General features: G+C 36.6%; 1 protein-coding gene across 6 annotated transcripts in view; it reads right to left on the bottom strand.

The window, feature by feature from the left end:
• Positions 1-5869: 5869 nt before the first annotated feature.
• Positions 5870-17602, bottom strand: part of LOC135224499 (zinc finger MIZ domain-containing protein 1-like) — an 84923-nt gene continuing 73190 nt past the window's right edge. For 2 of the 6 annotated variants that reach the window (XM_064263516.1, XM_064263511.1), the window contains 12 exons: positions 15830-16039; positions 15214-15381; positions 13599-14230; positions 12828-13009; positions 12524-12668; positions 12136-12346; positions 11595-11929; positions 11061-11347; positions 10160-10545; positions 9298-9412; positions 8680-8858; positions 5870-7981 (listed from right to left, as the gene is read on the bottom strand). In XM_064263516.1, the coding sequence (XP_064119586.1) occupies positions 7796-7981; positions 8680-8858; positions 9298-9412; positions 10160-10545; positions 11061-11347; positions 11595-11929; positions 12136-12346; positions 12524-12668; positions 12828-13009; positions 13599-14230; positions 15214-15381; positions 15830-16039 (3036 nt within the window). In that variant the 3' untranslated portion in view covers positions 5870-7795. The remainder of the gene's footprint in view (positions 7982-8679; positions 8859-9297; positions 9413-10159; positions 10546-11060; positions 11348-11594; positions 11930-12135; positions 12347-12523; positions 12669-12827; positions 13010-13598; positions 14231-15213; positions 15382-15829; positions 16040-17602) is intronic. The other 4 variants (XM_064263512.1, XM_064263514.1, XM_064263513.1 and 1 more) reach the window with 4 other exon arrangements.

The following is a 17602-nucleotide window of genomic DNA, read 5'->3' as shown; positions in this document are numbered from 1 at the left end:
TCTATGTCTACCTCGCTCATCTCTAATAAATCATTAGTACCGAGATACCTGCATCCTTGTCCAGTCCTCACAAAACTAATAGTGATAATTATGAAATACCAAATTTAGGATATGAAAGTCACTGATAATAATGTGCAGATTCTGGGAAAAGTATATTACTCTATTGACTTGGGAATATAGGTTAAATGTGTTAAATAAAGTACACTATTTTAAAGAAATTATACACTATGAAGTTATAAAATGATGAAGTTAAAATATCTGAGTAATAAAATGATAAAAAGCATTGTCAGAACTTAGCCAAGTAGTAGGCCTTGGTAGAAACCACTACTATGAGATTCAGGGCCTCTGTAACACTGTTTTTTGGACTTTGCTCCTTATCAAAGCATCGGATGTAGCTGAAAGTTGACATATGTATATTTTACAACCACACACAAATTTTGTCAGCATTATCAACAACCTAAACCCGATAGTTTTAATCTTTATAGAGTAAAAATTCTCTAGCCGACACCATGGCCAATGATTACGAGCCAAGAGTCGAAAAACATTCATTACGTAAGCAAGGTAAACACCGTTTTACGAAATGTTGCCCCGCCCATCCGCCTGACAGAAACTTCATTCACCTTGTTCCATCGCCTCTGAAACCCATAGTAGTCAAGAATGGTTTACAGGATTTGGAATTTTCCCCGTGGTTGCAAAACTGCATTTGTCCTACGACTTGTAACTTTATAAAGTCAAGAGAAAGCCCGTGGCCATACTTACTATAGCCTGAATAGGTAATTATTCAGCTTATAGTTTAAATCCAATGATTATGGTCTGATTTGTATTTAGCATAACGTGATTATAGTACTTGTAATGTCATTCAGGATTTTGAACATTTCCATTAACTATTCACTATGCCACCAAGAGAGAGAGAAAGAGAGAGATTGTATGTAATCAGCCTTTATATAACTATTTTTTTTTAAATAAGATTTTTATCCAAAGTAAATACAAGCTTATATGTGCTAAAATCTCCAGCAGACCAACAGGTCATCCGATATTTGTTTTGTCTTCTTCATAAGGCCGTACGACGTGTTGAATATAAAGACTTTATGAATGGCGGAACGATACATAGATGTGGGTGTGGGTACTAGTGTAGCAATACTACTGTAGTAATAGCAGTAATATACATGAATTAAGCGTTTACGCCAACTGCTGGGATCCTTGAGGATCATTTAGCATTTCTTACAACTGCTCGAGAAATGAGTTTTTATAGCCAGAAGTTAAATTTTCTAATCCAACAATACCCATGATAGCCCTCAGTGTTATCCTGAATTATAACGAGGCCAAAGTGGGTGGAGCCTCGTGAAGTGATCATTCTGACGATAATTATTGGTGAAGGTTTAAAGCCAATATACGGTGCCGACTATTTTTTTCAGTAAATAGGTATATAGCCAATAAATAAAAATTGCTTGACATTGGATATAGCAGTTATCAAATCAAGCTTGTCTACTATGTGTTTGAAAATTACCTACTATTCCCTACATCTTGTCAATCTGATTGTGACCTATTAAGTAGACTGTAATTTCTTAGGACACTTATTTTGGGAGTTAGACTAATAATCGAAGTGTTTTTGTATTTATTAACATATTTTGTTGGTTTGTTCATTATGACAATTATCAGTGGAGAGGCTTCAGAGTTCATAAAGGTGTACTGCTTTGCTTGTATTTAAATTTGTATGTCATTGTTGCCTGAGGTCGAGCCTTCGTTACGTATAGCCAATCATCCATCGAGAAAGAGGGAAGAAATGCTGTCTGTCAAAAGTTACGTAACGAGTGCGTTCGAAACCTTTTCTCTGAGTAAGTTGGCCCGTCTTTAAAAAAAAGTCTCTTTTACATTATAAGTACCAAATTTATTCAACCTACGTAATGCAGAATACAGTCAAAATTTATGTGTAGATATAATATGTATTCTGAATAAGCGTTATATTTATGAAGTGCATAGATAAAAAGTTATTGCGAAAAAACCGTGTTACAGAGGCCCTGAATCTCATAGTAGTTCTGTGTATAATATATGACTGAGAATCAATGCTATTAGTCGAAATAAAGAGAATAACACGCTTAACGAGGAGTACCAGTAATGACTGCAGTACCTTGGGTCCTTTTCTTGTGGTGTTGGGAAAGGAAGTGTAGGAAGCAACACTTCCTAAATTTATTTTTTCTCTTTTGATATAAAGTATTATTGTTATTGGGAAGCCTGGAAGTACAAAGACCCGAGTACCTTCCAGTACTTTTGGTAGGGAGGTGGTGGTTTTTTATTTAGACATGTTTTGGATATAGGTAACAAGTTTTTTCTTTGGTTAATTATTGGTATTGAGCTCTGGGAAGGGATAATTTACCTATCCTTTGTTGGCCATTGGAAATATCCGCCACAAAGGTCCCACTAACGGAGTAGGCGCCTGCTGGCTATACCGCCACGCCTCTACATGATGAGTGACAACCAGAGGCAGTAGTACTGCCCTGCATCAACTCTCTTATCAGGTAATGAACCAAAAATCATTTTTATATGTTGGCAAATCTTTTCCTATCCTCTTTCTAGTTACAGTGTTAATACTTTGAGGCAGAAACATCCATCCCTCAATGTGGGAATCAGCTAGGCTATGTAACTATTGGGTAAGTACCATAATTAGAAATTACATTTTTTATATAATAAAATAAAGTTTTAATAATTGGAGCCCACCCACCGTCCCCTAGCATGGTTTTTCTCATCAAGGGCATGAAGCAAACCTCTTTGCCTATTGGTTCCACTCTTTCCCCGAAAGTGGGCGGGGTCGTGGTTACCTAACCAAACCAAGACAGAAAAATTTGCACAACAAGCGAATTTCGGAATTTAACTGCCGGGCGAGTGAAACTTGGTTTTATAATTACTGGGTAAGTATAATTAAAACTATTTTATTATACAAATGTCATTTTTTGCTGAAGAATGATACATTATTATTGCAATTTAAAAAGGTCTTTCTACAATTACAAAAGCTATTTTCTCTAGCTGCAACCAAAATAGGGTGAAAAATGACGAGGGGTAACATTAGAAGTTGAAAGTGAGACACTACTACTTTGGTGTTTGTGGTTGGAAAGAACCACCTCACCAGAAGTTTGCTCTTGTGTTAATCTCACCTGTGTACAGATCTTGAGTTATGAAGCAAGTGAAATTTACCCTATTACTAATTCATTTTTCTTCATCTTGATTTCTTTGTGTTTTTATTAATTCACTGGGTAACCGTCTGGTCAGTTCTTTGAGTTTTGCCATTTTTGTGGTACGTTGGTTGCCCTTTTTGCCGAGTGGTAAACGTAGTTTGACACTTTGACCCCATTAACTGCTATGTGATGATAAAAAGATTTTAAGTACTGTATATAAGTGATTGCCTTGTGAAGCAGGGATCCGTTTGGTTATTAGAATGATATTGGCTCTTAGGTGCAATTGCCTTCATTCCTTGTATTATACCTCCATTCATAATCTCTTCCACCTGACTTTCCACCTTCTCCTGACAGTTGATCCATCGTGTAATCTGCGAGGTTTTTCTCCTGTCACACCTTTCAGACCTTTATACTTTCAATTTCCCTTTCAACACTGAATGACCTCATAGGTCCCAGTGCTTGCCCATTGGCCTAAATTCTGTATCCTGTTCTTTAAGAATGTTATGAACCCATCTATTTTCAAAGATGGATTCATAGCGAAAATCGCTCCCATTTTGTAGCTTAAGACTTGAATACACTTTCACAAGCCACAGTTGTTTGATGTTTCCTCATCTTTACGTGGTGTTTAAATGCGAGTAGACAGTGAAGATGAGTTGACGTTTTTTTTCCAAATAGCTCCTCGCAATTCTATTTCCATTTTCACTGTTTTAGCGCCTGGAACCAAACTTGGTTCTAAGTGCATGACAAGTTCATATCTTGTGGTTTTTTTCTTTAACTTCCCATTTTCGATCTTATGCCCTTCTCCGTGGGCACTTCTTACAGATCTTTGCCCTGCTGCTTCCATATCAACTAGCAACTGCTCCTCTGCTCACAGCTAGTTTATGCATGTGTGCTGGAGGCCCTCTGCATAAGAGGTGATGTTTGTTTGTTTGTTTGTATGGTGTTTTTACGTTGCATAGAACCAATGGTTATTCAGAAACAGGATCAACGGCTTTACGTGGCTTCCAAACCAGTGTAAGAGGTGATGGCTTGCACCCCAAAAGACAAACTTGCCATACAGTCCTGTATATCTCCAAGGTAACGGACTTTCTCTTGTTTATTCTGGAGTCTGTCCTACTGAAACAAGGTTGTTCTCTTATTTCCCTTACTTGACCAGCTCAGTTGTCTGATCAATCTACTGAATTATAGTTTTTCTTGCCAATATGCTCTCACACATCTTGAGCACTAAGAATTGTTGCTGGTTCCTTTCTAGTCACCTGAAGTTTTGTTTTGTCTATCTTGGTTTTTAGTAATATCTCTGTTCCACTCTTCCTGGTTTTTATCATTAATATAACACCTTCCTCCAACCATGCTGTTAATACTTAATTCATTCACTAAAAGCAGCTCCCAGAGACCTCGTTATCTGCACTCTGTAATTTTTATACCATCTACGTACAGTCCTTTGACCATATTGCTAATCTTGGTGGTCTTGTCAAAGGCCTCATATTCCAGAATATATGGATCTCCTCGTTTGGCTGTGTTATAATAATAGAGATTATATTTGCTTTGGATTCTCTGGCACAAAGCTAAACTGGCAATTGTTGGATGGATGTATGAGTTTTAGGGCAAAAGCCCAAGCACTGGGACCAAAGAAGCCATTCTTTGTTGATTTTAAATACATATTTCAAAAGCTTTCCTCTGTCCTCTCAACCAGCATCTTTAATTTAATGCTGTCATATTGCATTCAACCCTCTTGTGATTTTGCAAACAGGCAAGTAAACCAGTGACTACAGTTTTCTGTATTGCAGGTAAAATATGATTTATTGACATTTATTTTGTATTTAGATTAGAGATGAAAAGCCCAGAAAAATCTGGTTTTTCCAAGTTTTGATAATAATTTACAATATTGCAGATGCTACTACAGTATATGACCCAGCCAAAGTAACAATTGCTAGAAAAGATTGATGGCCACTTTCAGCTGTAATTGTCCTTCAGGGTTGGTTGGCTATGGCATGGCCTAGGTATTCTACGAACTTAGGCCAAAAGATTTTTAAGAAAGGAAACCCACATATTAAGCAGTGTCCAGCGAAATACTTGAAAATCAGTAATCTTTTTTTTATTATTTAGCATAAACTATGTTGTTGCCATCTTCTGGCATAAAATATTATTTTAATTTTGTTTGCTGGTTTACGACAGTTTCTGCTTACAACATTCAAAGGTTACGACACTTTCCAGGTTTATGACACCGATCTGACGGAAAAATAAGACTCCAAAAAGGCAAAATAATCAATATTTGAATGATTTTATGCAATAAAAATGCAGTTTATAGTTTTTAATACACCCAAAGCATTAAGAGTAAGGTTTTCTTAGGTTTTTTGACGATTTTCAACGATGTTCCGGATTACAACGTGTCTCAAGAATGGAACCCCCTATGTAAACCGGGACTGCCTATATTGTTCTTTTGGCTTGAAATTGATTTAACCATTTTGTTTGTACATAATTCATTTTAATTTTAAATTTGCAAAAACAGCAAGGTGAAAAATATTTTATCTTTTTAATTAATATGGTTTTATTTCTTGTACTATTGTTGTTCTGACTTCAAATAAATTTAACATCTTAAAATTTGAATCAGATTTATTTTTATTTTGTGGTTTTAAGAAAGTATTGTTGATAAAGTTAGGTAGAATGAAACGCCATTCCTGAGGTAGAATGAAACACCATTTCTGAGTTAGAAACTATCTTTTAAGTTTTCTGGTACAGTTTACATGAGAAGTGATGGCTTACACAGACTCTTTGACAGTCGCTAACAGCTTTTAAAAATTCACCGTATGAATTTCTCTAAATAACTTCGTTTTTAAAAATGACAAATCTTGAGATCACATATTAAACCACTTTTCTTTGTACACATTACATAAAAACACTTTCAGTGATTCAGTTTATAAGTGCATATTAAATCTATCTCTTCATAAAAATGACACATTTCATTTCCGCTTCAGTACACTTTGACGGTCAACAGAGTATGTATGAAGCCTTTTGTAACTTTGATTTCAGAGGAAAAAAATAGTACTAATGTGTGATGCATTGCAACAAAAATATGCTTAACCATAGATAGGAACACAGTTGAATGAGGATTTAAGAAGCACTCGCATGGTTAAGATGTAAATATTATAATTATAAAAAACGAAAAAAAAAATATTATGATAATGTATAAACATATGAGAGAATTCCTCTGAAGTCAGAGTTCATATAATAGCCAGGATGAGGTTGTGACTCTAAAGTGTCCCAAAGCAAACCCAAGCTTTGTTTGTTGTTGCCTAGGCAGTGGGATGGAGTCGATCATTGCGGTGGTGTACTGTATCCTAAAGGTCCTGTTGGTGAAGACAGAGCTAGGGATTAAAGCTTAGACAATGCGTAGGACTCTAAGGGCGAGACCAGGTGAGATAAATAAAACGACATTTTTTCTGTACACAGCTATTTACACAAATTAGGCTGACAGGCACACAGGAGTACCCTATAAATAAATGCAATAATAATTCGTCTAGACAGTAAACCACCCATAAACCTGTGCAGCCAGAAATATCACACTGCATCTCACAACAACACTCAAGAGAAATTTCTTGGGATTCGTATTCGCATTTACACAAAAATGCTCGCTCACTCACTCACTCTCCCCTTCTTTCAGGACAAAGTCATTAACTGAAAAATAACTTCACATTAATGCTGGGGCATTCACTCAGATGGATTCTCAGACTCTCGTGTCGATCTTCAGAGAGTTATTTACATGCGACTGGGGACCTACGGAGATACATGCTTCTCTTCACGTTGTTCGTTTGGGCCTAGAACTTGCAACAAACAACATGGGACTAAAATTGCAAATTCCTAATGAAGACAATATTATGCAGATTGCACCCTTGTCATTTTGATGTCATGATTGATTTTGAAACAACACTACTGTGGACATCTTTGCATAGCCACAATAATTCTACAAAACTTGTCAACCTAACTACTCACTGGGATAATATCTTCAGAAAGTTCATCGGAGCTAAACACGAACGAACGGTCTCTACAGTGGAATACATCTCTCTCTCCTTTACCAAAATAACCCCGATGTGAGGATTTACCCGAGTGTGTTCACAAGTATAAAACACCACAGAAGAGGATAACCTTGGTTCACTGGTTGTAAATAACCATGATTTGCACCATCCTTTTTTTTTTGTAAGTATACTACAAATCAGATTGTTCTCACTATTGTCCGACTAAGAAATTAAAATTAACTCTACGTATCACTGTGGTCTTCCTGCATCTTGCAGCAGCAATAATGTTTCCTTTGACAGGATGTGCAGTAACTGTGCTCCCACATCAGATTAAAACATGTATCACGGAGGGTCTCACCACTAACACCCATAATAATTTCTCTCTTGAAGACTGTGAAATACATTCCACTATGATGCATCTGCAATTGCATAAGTTTTTCTCTTAAATCCACATAATATCACAGTTCTTCCTTACACTTTTTTTAGTTTTTCATTTTGTATATTAAATATGAGATTTGTATTTTTCATCTAATCCAAGATCACAAACAGATATAAGTCTATCCAGCACCTGAATTTTTTTTTTGTCTCTTTCGCTAGTTACGCGAGACTCCTTCACTCAAAGAGTGCGAGTATATCATCAGCATCATGAGCTGAGGAAAGTCCAGCACCCGCAGGAGTGTTACCAGCCCCCTGACCTTGAGAGGATGCACCAGAAGAGGGCGGAGTGTTGTAATCGGGTTGTTCGAGATAGGACAGCAATTCCAGTGGATCCATGGGGTCTACACCACTATTAAACACCTGGAAAACAGAATTTAAATTTGGAGAAGCATGTCCACAGTAACTACAGTACTACTTAGAGTAAGTTTTCAAATTCCTGTTATAACTGTATTTTGCCATGATCAAAGTATTTGTCATGTAAACATTCAAAAATTTTTATTCTGCAATAAACAAGTTTTGAGCTAAACCCAATTTATGATTGCAATCAAATTCCACAGACAGTTTAAACTATTATATCTATAAAAAGTTTATATCTATAAAAAATCTAAACATTAACTATAAATTCCAAACAAAGTCTTAAACTACTATACCTATAGAAAATTTAAACATTATAATTTCCACTTACCACCAGTTTTAATTTTTTAGAAAGTACTAAACCAAATTTATATCACAAATTTTAAAGTTGTGGCAATAATATTGGCTAGTACTTTTTAAAATATATATGTATTGCAATTATGTATCACCAGTTTTCAAAACTGTACAATATAATTTGCAATTATATATCGAAATTTTGTGTTAATGTTAAAAAAAACTATAGAATTGAAAGGCAAATTTAAACAATGTTAAACTAAAGGGTACAAATTATAATTTGCAATTATATCAACAAATTTTGTTGTTAAAAAAAACACTATAAAACTGAAAGGCAAATTTAAATTTACACCATAAAACTGAAGGGTACAACTTGCAAAGTAGTCGATTTAGAACTTTGAAATACTTACGCTTACATCCAGTCCATCCTGACCACTTCCATCCGCATCCAAAGGATCGAAACTTAAAGTAGGAAGGTCACTAATTTCATTGCATGTATTGTGCTGAGTTTCAGTGGTGCTAGTACTGTTTGTAGTGTTGGTGTTACTGTTGTTGCTGCTGCTGTTGTTGCAAGGATTACTGCAAGTACCTGTCAAGGAAAACAACTTTGTAAGCGAGCAATTGCCAAGAACATTCATATTTGCATTGCTGTACAGATAACCTGTACACCATTCCTACATAAATACAAAACTTCCTAGGCTAAATCCCTATGTAAAGAACTGCATGTGTGTATATTATGAAAATACAAATTGCTTTTTAAATCTGATGTTTAGTATGTACAGAAATAACTAGGTTATGTACTCCATATATGAAATTGTAGGTTTGTATACATGTCGGAAGAACTGATATGTACATAATTCTACAAAACCTTAATTACATTAAATGCTTTTTCATTCTCACACTAAGGGATCATATTTTATTTCCACAGATACCTTTGAGTGCAAAGGACTATTTGCACTGTTTCATTCTCACACTAAGTGATCTACTTAATTTCGGCAGATACTTTTGTGTGCCGAAAGACTACTTACTTGTCGATGGGACACTCGGAGGGCCCCCGGCTCCCCCAGGAGTATGTGGTGTATGCGGAGTGTGTGGCGTATGAGGAGTGTGAGGCAGCCCAGTCCCACTGCTTGAACTCGGCTGCTGAATATTCAGAAAATTGCGTTTTAGGTGAAGTTCATATGTTCTACACATCTCAGAATATATGACAGAGTCTGTGCAACTGTTATGGTAATTCATAGACTGCTAATCATATTCTAAAAATTTCACAAGGTTGTTTTTATCTAACTGTTGTTTTCAGCTAACTGTAGGCTACTAATCATATTTTAAAAATTTCAAACTGCAGGCTAATAATCATATTTTTAAAATTTCACAAAAAGTTGTTTCAGCTAAATTATTTTTTCTAGTACAGAGTCTTCAAGTATAGTTGTTACATTTGCTCAAAACAATAATTCTGACATTCATTTGCAAAACATTAATATCTAGATTTAAATACTTCTACTACTATTTTGCATTGTTAATTTATCCTCTTCTTGAAGAAAAGCATAAAATGGAGAAATATATTCAGAAGCACACAGTTAGAGCATCATTCTCCCTCCTTGGTGTCAAGACATTCAAAATCCAACTACTTTAACATCTCTACACTGAAGAGGAAGCCTGACTCTCCAAAATTGGATGTGCTAAAAAAGAATGTGAATACTATTTGTTCTCCAATTTGTGGTTTTTTCAAGTTCCAAAGGTTGATACTGATTTATTATCATATATCCTCTACTACTTGCTTTATTTTCCTGTAATAAAATTAGTCATTTATACTCAAACTATGCCTATGACTGTGCTCTCAATATTGCACAGTGAACAAAAACAGACAAGTGAATTATTTATCATTATTACCTGTGCTGTGGATGATGCAGGTGTGGTGGATGAAGTGGTGGCTGTGGCAGTGGTGGTGGAGCACAATGATTGTGATGATGATGAAGAAGTGGTGGTGGTGGTGATGGAGGAGGCTGCTGCGGATTGCGCAGCTAAGGTGGAGGTGGAGGTAGTGGTGGAGGAGGTTTGTGGTGGTCCCATATGAGGTACCATCTGGTCCTTCACAGATTTTTCCATTGCACCTAAGGGATCCATCTTGTTGACGGATTCGCTAAGCTGTGAGAGCGGCCCTCCCCCGCTCGTGAAATCTGAGCTGAGGTCAAACTGGGAGGTAGATCGTGACATACCCGGTCCATTCCCATTGTTGCCCATACCCATCATGTTCATCATTGACCCATTGTTGATGCCTGCAACGACAAATTGTATTTATATATATTGATATATATATATATATATATATATATATATATATATATATATCTATATATATATATTATATATTATATAATATAATATATATATCCATATTATATATATATATATATATTTAATTTATTTATATTGAGTCTGAATACATAATTTAGGACAAAGACCAAGTGCTGGGATTTATGAAGGCTGTTCAATGATAGAAAGAAGAAACACCTGTTAGAAAAGGGGGAAAGTAAGATGGAAGAAGGTGAAGATGAACGTAGATATAGTAAGAAGAATGAAAAGAGTTGCAGCTAGGGGCTGAGAACCCAAGTACTACAAAGAACTGTATTTATGTAATATCCAACTTTTGTAATGAATCATTTTCAGTTATATAGTGATTACTATGCAACAGATTGCATTTTAATATTTTGAGACTGAATAACCATCATGCGATGCAAATTAGACATCCATAAAGTTGACCTCAAAGAAATTTTCTCTAATCCCAACTCACTGTTCATGTCTGGAGGAACGTATGGGCTCATGGACTGTCCCATATCGATATTACTCATCGTTGGCAAAGTCATACTTCCAGGAGACATGGCTTTGTTCCATCTCTTCATGCATGCATCTGTCTCTTCATCTTTGACGCCGGGGGTACCGGGCATCCCTGATGAACTGGTTACCCTCCAAGATGCTGATGAATCCATGGTGACTTCTTCAACGGGAGAACTTGCCAAGGTGGTTATTATGCCCCAAATGTACTGGTCAACCTCTAACCCTTCCAGATATGCCGTTTTGCTGAGATAAGAGAAATGTATTTAGCCTTTTGTTATTAACATTAATTTCTCATGAACAGAATTGAATAGATTCTTTCTGGATTTAAAACTGCAAAAATCAAAATGGCACTAATTTCTCAAAACATCTGGAGCCTTTGGAGGATGAAAAATGTAAAATATATAATGTAGCAGACTATCAAGAATAACTTGCAATGCCTTAACACTGGAAAGTTTTCCAGTACATAAACTGTATAGTATACAGTACTTACTTGCATACTGGACATCGCCATGCCCCTCTTTCACAATTCATTTGAAGATAAGATTCCAGATCGAAGCATTGTATATGTTTACAGTCATGCCCTCTGGCTGGCAACGTTATCCGTTTGAAAGTAATGGGACATTTTAGGGATATTTTGATGGCAGTCTGTTCTACACCATCACCTTCCGAACTATTTATTGCACCATTCGTAGCAGCAACCGAGTTAAAGTTACGCTTGATTTTGGTAACACAGTGTTCAGCAGGTAACATTCTCTTGCGTAGCAGACCTTGTAGCACCGACCTGACACTTGGTCTATGTACCAACTGCAGTACGAAGAGATGAGACTGAAATGACAATGTTAAAAGTACTTAGTGATTGCAAATTTAGTATTAATGTACATGTACATTATGGACCTCTTGGTCATAAATACTTATACATGGTGAACTTAGATTTACTTAGAATTAATCAACACACACAACTGTAATGATTGTATCAGTTCACAGACTATACTGTATAAAAACTGAAGAGCCACAGATCTCAAAGTACTAACACAGCAACAGGCAGTAACAGTGATTTGGATGGTGTTTCTTCCTGGTTGACAGACTCCCTTAATGTACAAAGGTTTGTGCGAAGTCTTCTGTTCTCCTCGATCAATATTTAGAGGCGTTGCATTGACAGAAACCTGAACACTTGCTGGCCAGTTGGTGTTCATCTGTCTGTCCTCGTGATGGAAACACTTCAATTGTAGCTCTAAGTCTGATCTGTAAGAGAGAATGATTGGTATTTTTAATGTCGATTCTTTTACACTAGTACCTGAAAAAATATTGATGTGCATCTCATACTATTAGATGAAATTACCCAACAGTATTCAAATACCCAAAGTAACTGAATACCATATACTCTTCCCTTAAATATGCAAACATTAAAATGAAATTTACCTGAACATTAACGTTTGATATACAGTGGGTTTGAGGTGGAAGACATGATTGGAAACGGCTAAATTATGCTCCAATCTGAAGGGCTGAAGAACTATCCCATCACGGACAGGGAACGTCAGCCGCAATTCGTCATCTTCTGCAGGATCAAAAGGGCAGAGATATCAAGATGAGGCACCAGTTCAAAGAAAGTGGTTTCAATGGTATGTAAGACAGGGAGGCCTCCATGATATAATTACCATTATTCATACAATATCATTACGCACTATATGCTGACACTAAGGCAAAATTCAATAAAGACACTTACTGTGAGCTATTTGTGGTTTTAACTCGGACAAGTCGGGTTTGACGTCTGCTTGATTAGCATATGGTGGACTCATATATGGGGTTAGGGGAGGAGTTGGGTTTCCAGGAATAGGGGAGTGTTGGTAACTGCTGCCGACATTGCCGACATTGGCTACGTTTGCTGATGAACCACTCATGCTCCTGCTGGTATATAAATAGTTTTGTTATAGCAAATTACACTCCAGTGTTTACACAGACATCTAGGGAGTCTAAATGTCATCCCTCAAACAAACAAAATTAACAGTGAGTGTCCCACCTTTCCATTAAAAATGAAACCCATCAGTTCTTATAAACCTATAGAAATGTAAAGTGTCTCGACATGATCAACATTAAAAATAAACCAGCGAAATGAAAAAATAGTTTTAATGTTAATAACCTAAGCAATCTTACTGTTGAGTCATCTACACTTGTCACAATTTACTGATGACTGACTGGTGTGTAACCAACTAGACTACCAGTAATTGATATATAAACCAGTATGTACTGGTTTATATATCAATTACTGCAACAAATCATTGATACGAAACAACTTGTTTCACATAGAGTGCTGTACTATTATAGCATCAATCCCACCTGAGAGATTTAGAGCAGAGATTCAAGAGAGTTTGCCAGTAATAGGGATTTAGTCTATCTATTAATAGAAGTGTCAGTGGATAACTTTAAATTGTTTTTAGGTTAATCATGAAATTACAATTTGTCTCATCCAATGAATGGACTGTTGCCACATCCTTACCTGGCCATGGTGTTCATCCCAGCTGCTGCTGCTGCGTTCATAGCACCCATCCCTGTGTTCATGTTAGCCATTCCAGAGTTCATGTTGCTCCCCGTGTTGCTGTTCATCTGGCTGGTCATGGTCATAGCACTTGTCATCGAACTGTTCATGCCACTGTTCATTGCGTTCATTCCAGCACTGTTCATTGTGTTCATTGCAGCACTGTTCATAGAGGTCATACCAGTGTTCATACTGTTCATACCACTGTTCATGGGGGTGTTCATAGCACTACTTGCACCTGGTGTCATGCCGGTGGAACTCATGGTGGTCATGGTCATGCCTCCCATCTGAGGTCCCATGGCGTTCATCCCACTCGCCATGCTGCCACCCATGCTGTTCATGCCATTCATATTGTTCATCCCATTCATACTGCTCATCCCATTCATGGGACCCATGGGGCCCATCTCGTTGTACTGGTTACTAAAATTATTGTACTGTTGGTTGTAGAACTGGCCCTGGTTGAAAGGAGGTCCACCTGGTCCGCAGCCACCGGGACGCATGGCGGGCCTCATACCCTGACCTGGGGGGAACTGGGAGGGTAGCGGCTGCTGCACTGGGTATCCGGTGCCAGCTCTGATGCCCATGCCCATGCCCTGTTGAGAAGAAAAGTAAATTGGTAAGTGGACATTTTGGTGTACTTCAGTAATTGCAGAAGGATATCAAATCGCAACTATAAAATAGATTGGCTACAAGAAGTCTGACAAGATGTCATTTCACTACATGTAATATAAATATACTGAATCATACCCCTTTTAATCCATTATTTAATCTTAAATATACTACATCCTACCCCTTTTATTCCATTATTTAATCTCATGTTGTCACTCAGCATTTAGCAGCAACAACAAACAAAACATGAAAACAGAAAAAAAACATATTCTTTTTCCCCTCCCCATTTCAATCCTACACTTGCAAGAGGCTGACGATGGAGAGAGAGAGAGAGAGAGAGAGAGAGAGAGAGAGAGAGAGAGAGAGAGAGAGAGAGAGAGAGAGAAATTCTCAATGTTGCTGTGATTGAAATTAGTATTGAGTGGACGTGGGGGAACAAGTGAAGGATGAGAAAGAGGGAGAAATCCTCAGGGACCATAAGAAAAGTTCACTTAATTTCACATGAATCCAATTTTTACAGTATTCATTTTTATGAATATTTTTAAATTAAATTCCATCATAAAATAATAATAAATAGGTAGCTTCCCAGAGCCAACTACGATTTTACATGGACAGTCACAGTATAGTACATTCTAAATTATTCTACATTTTTAAGAGTGTGAGATTTTTAGTCTGATTTTCAATAAATTTTTGTGGAAATAATTGTGGATTAAGAATCACACCTCTATTTTTACAGTGCTGCCGTTAGGAATCTACCTTTCAAAGCATCTACCTTAACCAGCTGGAGAACAGCCTTTATTAGGCTCAAAGGTCTGCATAAACTAAATTCCTTATAATAATCCTAGTAATAATAATATAATAATAATCATAATAATAAAAGCATCTACCTCAACTGGAATGAACAAACACCAAGCATTCTATGCACCAAAACCATAAAATGTATTTTTTAGGGGATTCACTGTCTTACCTGTGGGTTCATCTGCCCCATTTGGCCCATGGGCGGCTGAGTGAACTGTCCTTGTGCTGCTCTCTTCTGGGCCATGAACATGGCAGGGTTAGGGTAGGGCCCAGTTCGACCTCCGCCCGGCCCACTGCCAGGACCCATACCTCTCTGGTACATCATTCCCATACTTGGCTGTGGGTAGAAAATTAGACCCATTTTTATTTGAAATCAGATGATTTAATGGTTTAGTGATGTATGAAAATTTTTAATTTGAAAATGTTTAATTTGAGATTTTTTAAATGTTTGATGGTGTCTACATCACACAGCACAAGCAAGAATTTAAAGTTATTTTGAGGTTATTTTTATTTGAGCATTCAAAAGGTTTTACAGTATCTAAATAGAGAGAGCACAAATGAAGAGTTTATTTTTTTTTAGAAAGCACAGCAGGAAATATAGAAAGAGTAAAAGTAATTAAAAATCCAAAGATGTACCAACACCACATGAATAGAGTAACAGTAACTTTGACTGACGAAGTCGAAAAATAATTCATTCATCAAGAGAACAAATGAATTAGAGTGAATTTGCAGAGGAAAAATTCACAAACTTCACTAAACCTTCGTTGCTAAGACTTAACCCCTACCTGCATACTCATACACTTATTCATTCCAGGACCCATGTTCTGCATGCTGTTCATGGGCATGTTGTTCATCATCGTCCCACCCATGTTGTTGATCATATTGTTCATCATGTTGTTCATGCCGTTCATGGGGTTGGTCATGTTGGGCGTGGACGGTCTCTGCATGGTGAACCCAGGGCCGGGACCAGAGAACCCACTTCCCATGCCGCCCATCTTGGGAGAAAAAAAATCATTCATTAGTGAAGTGGACAACTGATTCCAAAAGTCTCCTTAGGGGGAGAGTGCCTTCAGTGCACCTCCCACTTGAGGGTCTTTGCAGCATCCCTTCCTTGGGTCCCTGGTTATAACCCCATTTATTCCTTTTACTGTACCTCTGTTCACACACTCTTTCCTCCATATTACTTTCCTGCACACTCTCCTAACAACTGTTTCATAGAACAACTGTGAGCTATTCTCCCATTACACCTTTAAATAAACCTCTCTCTGTACTCTCAATTTCCCACTCAGCACTGAATGACCACCTCATCATAGGTCCCAACAATTGGCCTTTGGCTAAAGTTTACATTTCATACCATTCCTGTAAAATATTAATATTGTATTTATTATAATACAGGACCCTAGAAATAATAGATAAAGTAAAGGGCAGATTACTGATTCTGATACTACTTCAATTATTACTTGTAATTATTATTTTCCGCTCATCAGGTGCTTTTGGGGGCCTTGCTTTCTGACAGGCGACAAAGTCCATTAAGTAACAAAGACCCTGTATTACTTATAACCTGCAGTTGAATATTTTCCATTATTAGTAGTACATATTATTATTTGAACGACACTTATACACTTTACTGACATTTTAAAAACGTGTACAATAATGTCATTTGAGAAGCATACTAAAATGACATTTTAGAGAGCCTCTGTACAAATCTGTTACGCCCGTTTTAGTGGTCAAAAGTCATTCAATCAGTCTAAAAAAAGGTAGTAACATAATACTATCAAACTATTATAAATGCCCAGAGCCCTTGAAAATGTTTAGTTTTTGTACCCAGGCAGAAAGGAATTAAAATCAGGGTAAAAATGGAATCTCTTGATATTATAGTAACGAAATTCGACTCATTTTAAAATTACTGGAAAGAAACATTACAACAAAAAATTTGGCATGAGAGACACATCAAGTCTCAGACAAAGAAACGTCCACCTCATGTATTAAATTAATAAATATATAATCTTTTCGAATACATTCCACCCCATAACTAAGTAATTAAATGAATAAAAAATTCCTTCAAATGCATTCCACCCAACTGAATAAAGTGTAAGAAAACATCACATCCCAGAAATGGAGAAAAATCCACCTCATATAATAATGAATAACTAAGGAATCCCTTCAAATACATGACAAGTAAAATTCTCAAAAGAAAAATAAAACATAAATCCCAAATGTCCACTCATAAAACTCTCTCCCGTGAAAGGGCGACTACAAATACTACAAATTCCAGAAACCGCCCCCCCCCCCTCCCCCCCCCCCCCCCCCGAAGTCGTGTAGTCAAAAGTGCTTCGGAATTTTGAGTTTCCTAAATGCAATAAACGATTTCCTTCTACGAAAGTTGGAAGAATGAACTGCTGACATATGAATGGAAATTTTATATACATGTATATATATATAATATATATATATTATATATAATATATATATATATATATATATATATATATAACACAGCCAAAGCTGCATGGAATTACTTAAAACATTTAAAAGAAAGTAATGTAATATTAAGGATT

Source organism: Macrobrachium nipponense, chromosome 12 (genome assembly GCF_015104395.2).
Source record: "Macrobrachium nipponense isolate FS-2020 chromosome 12, ASM1510439v2, whole genome shotgun sequence".
Lineage (NCBI taxonomy): Eukaryota > Metazoa > Arthropoda > Malacostraca > Decapoda > Palaemonidae > Macrobrachium > Macrobrachium nipponense.
This window is presented reverse-complemented; position numbering and strand designations above follow the sequence as displayed.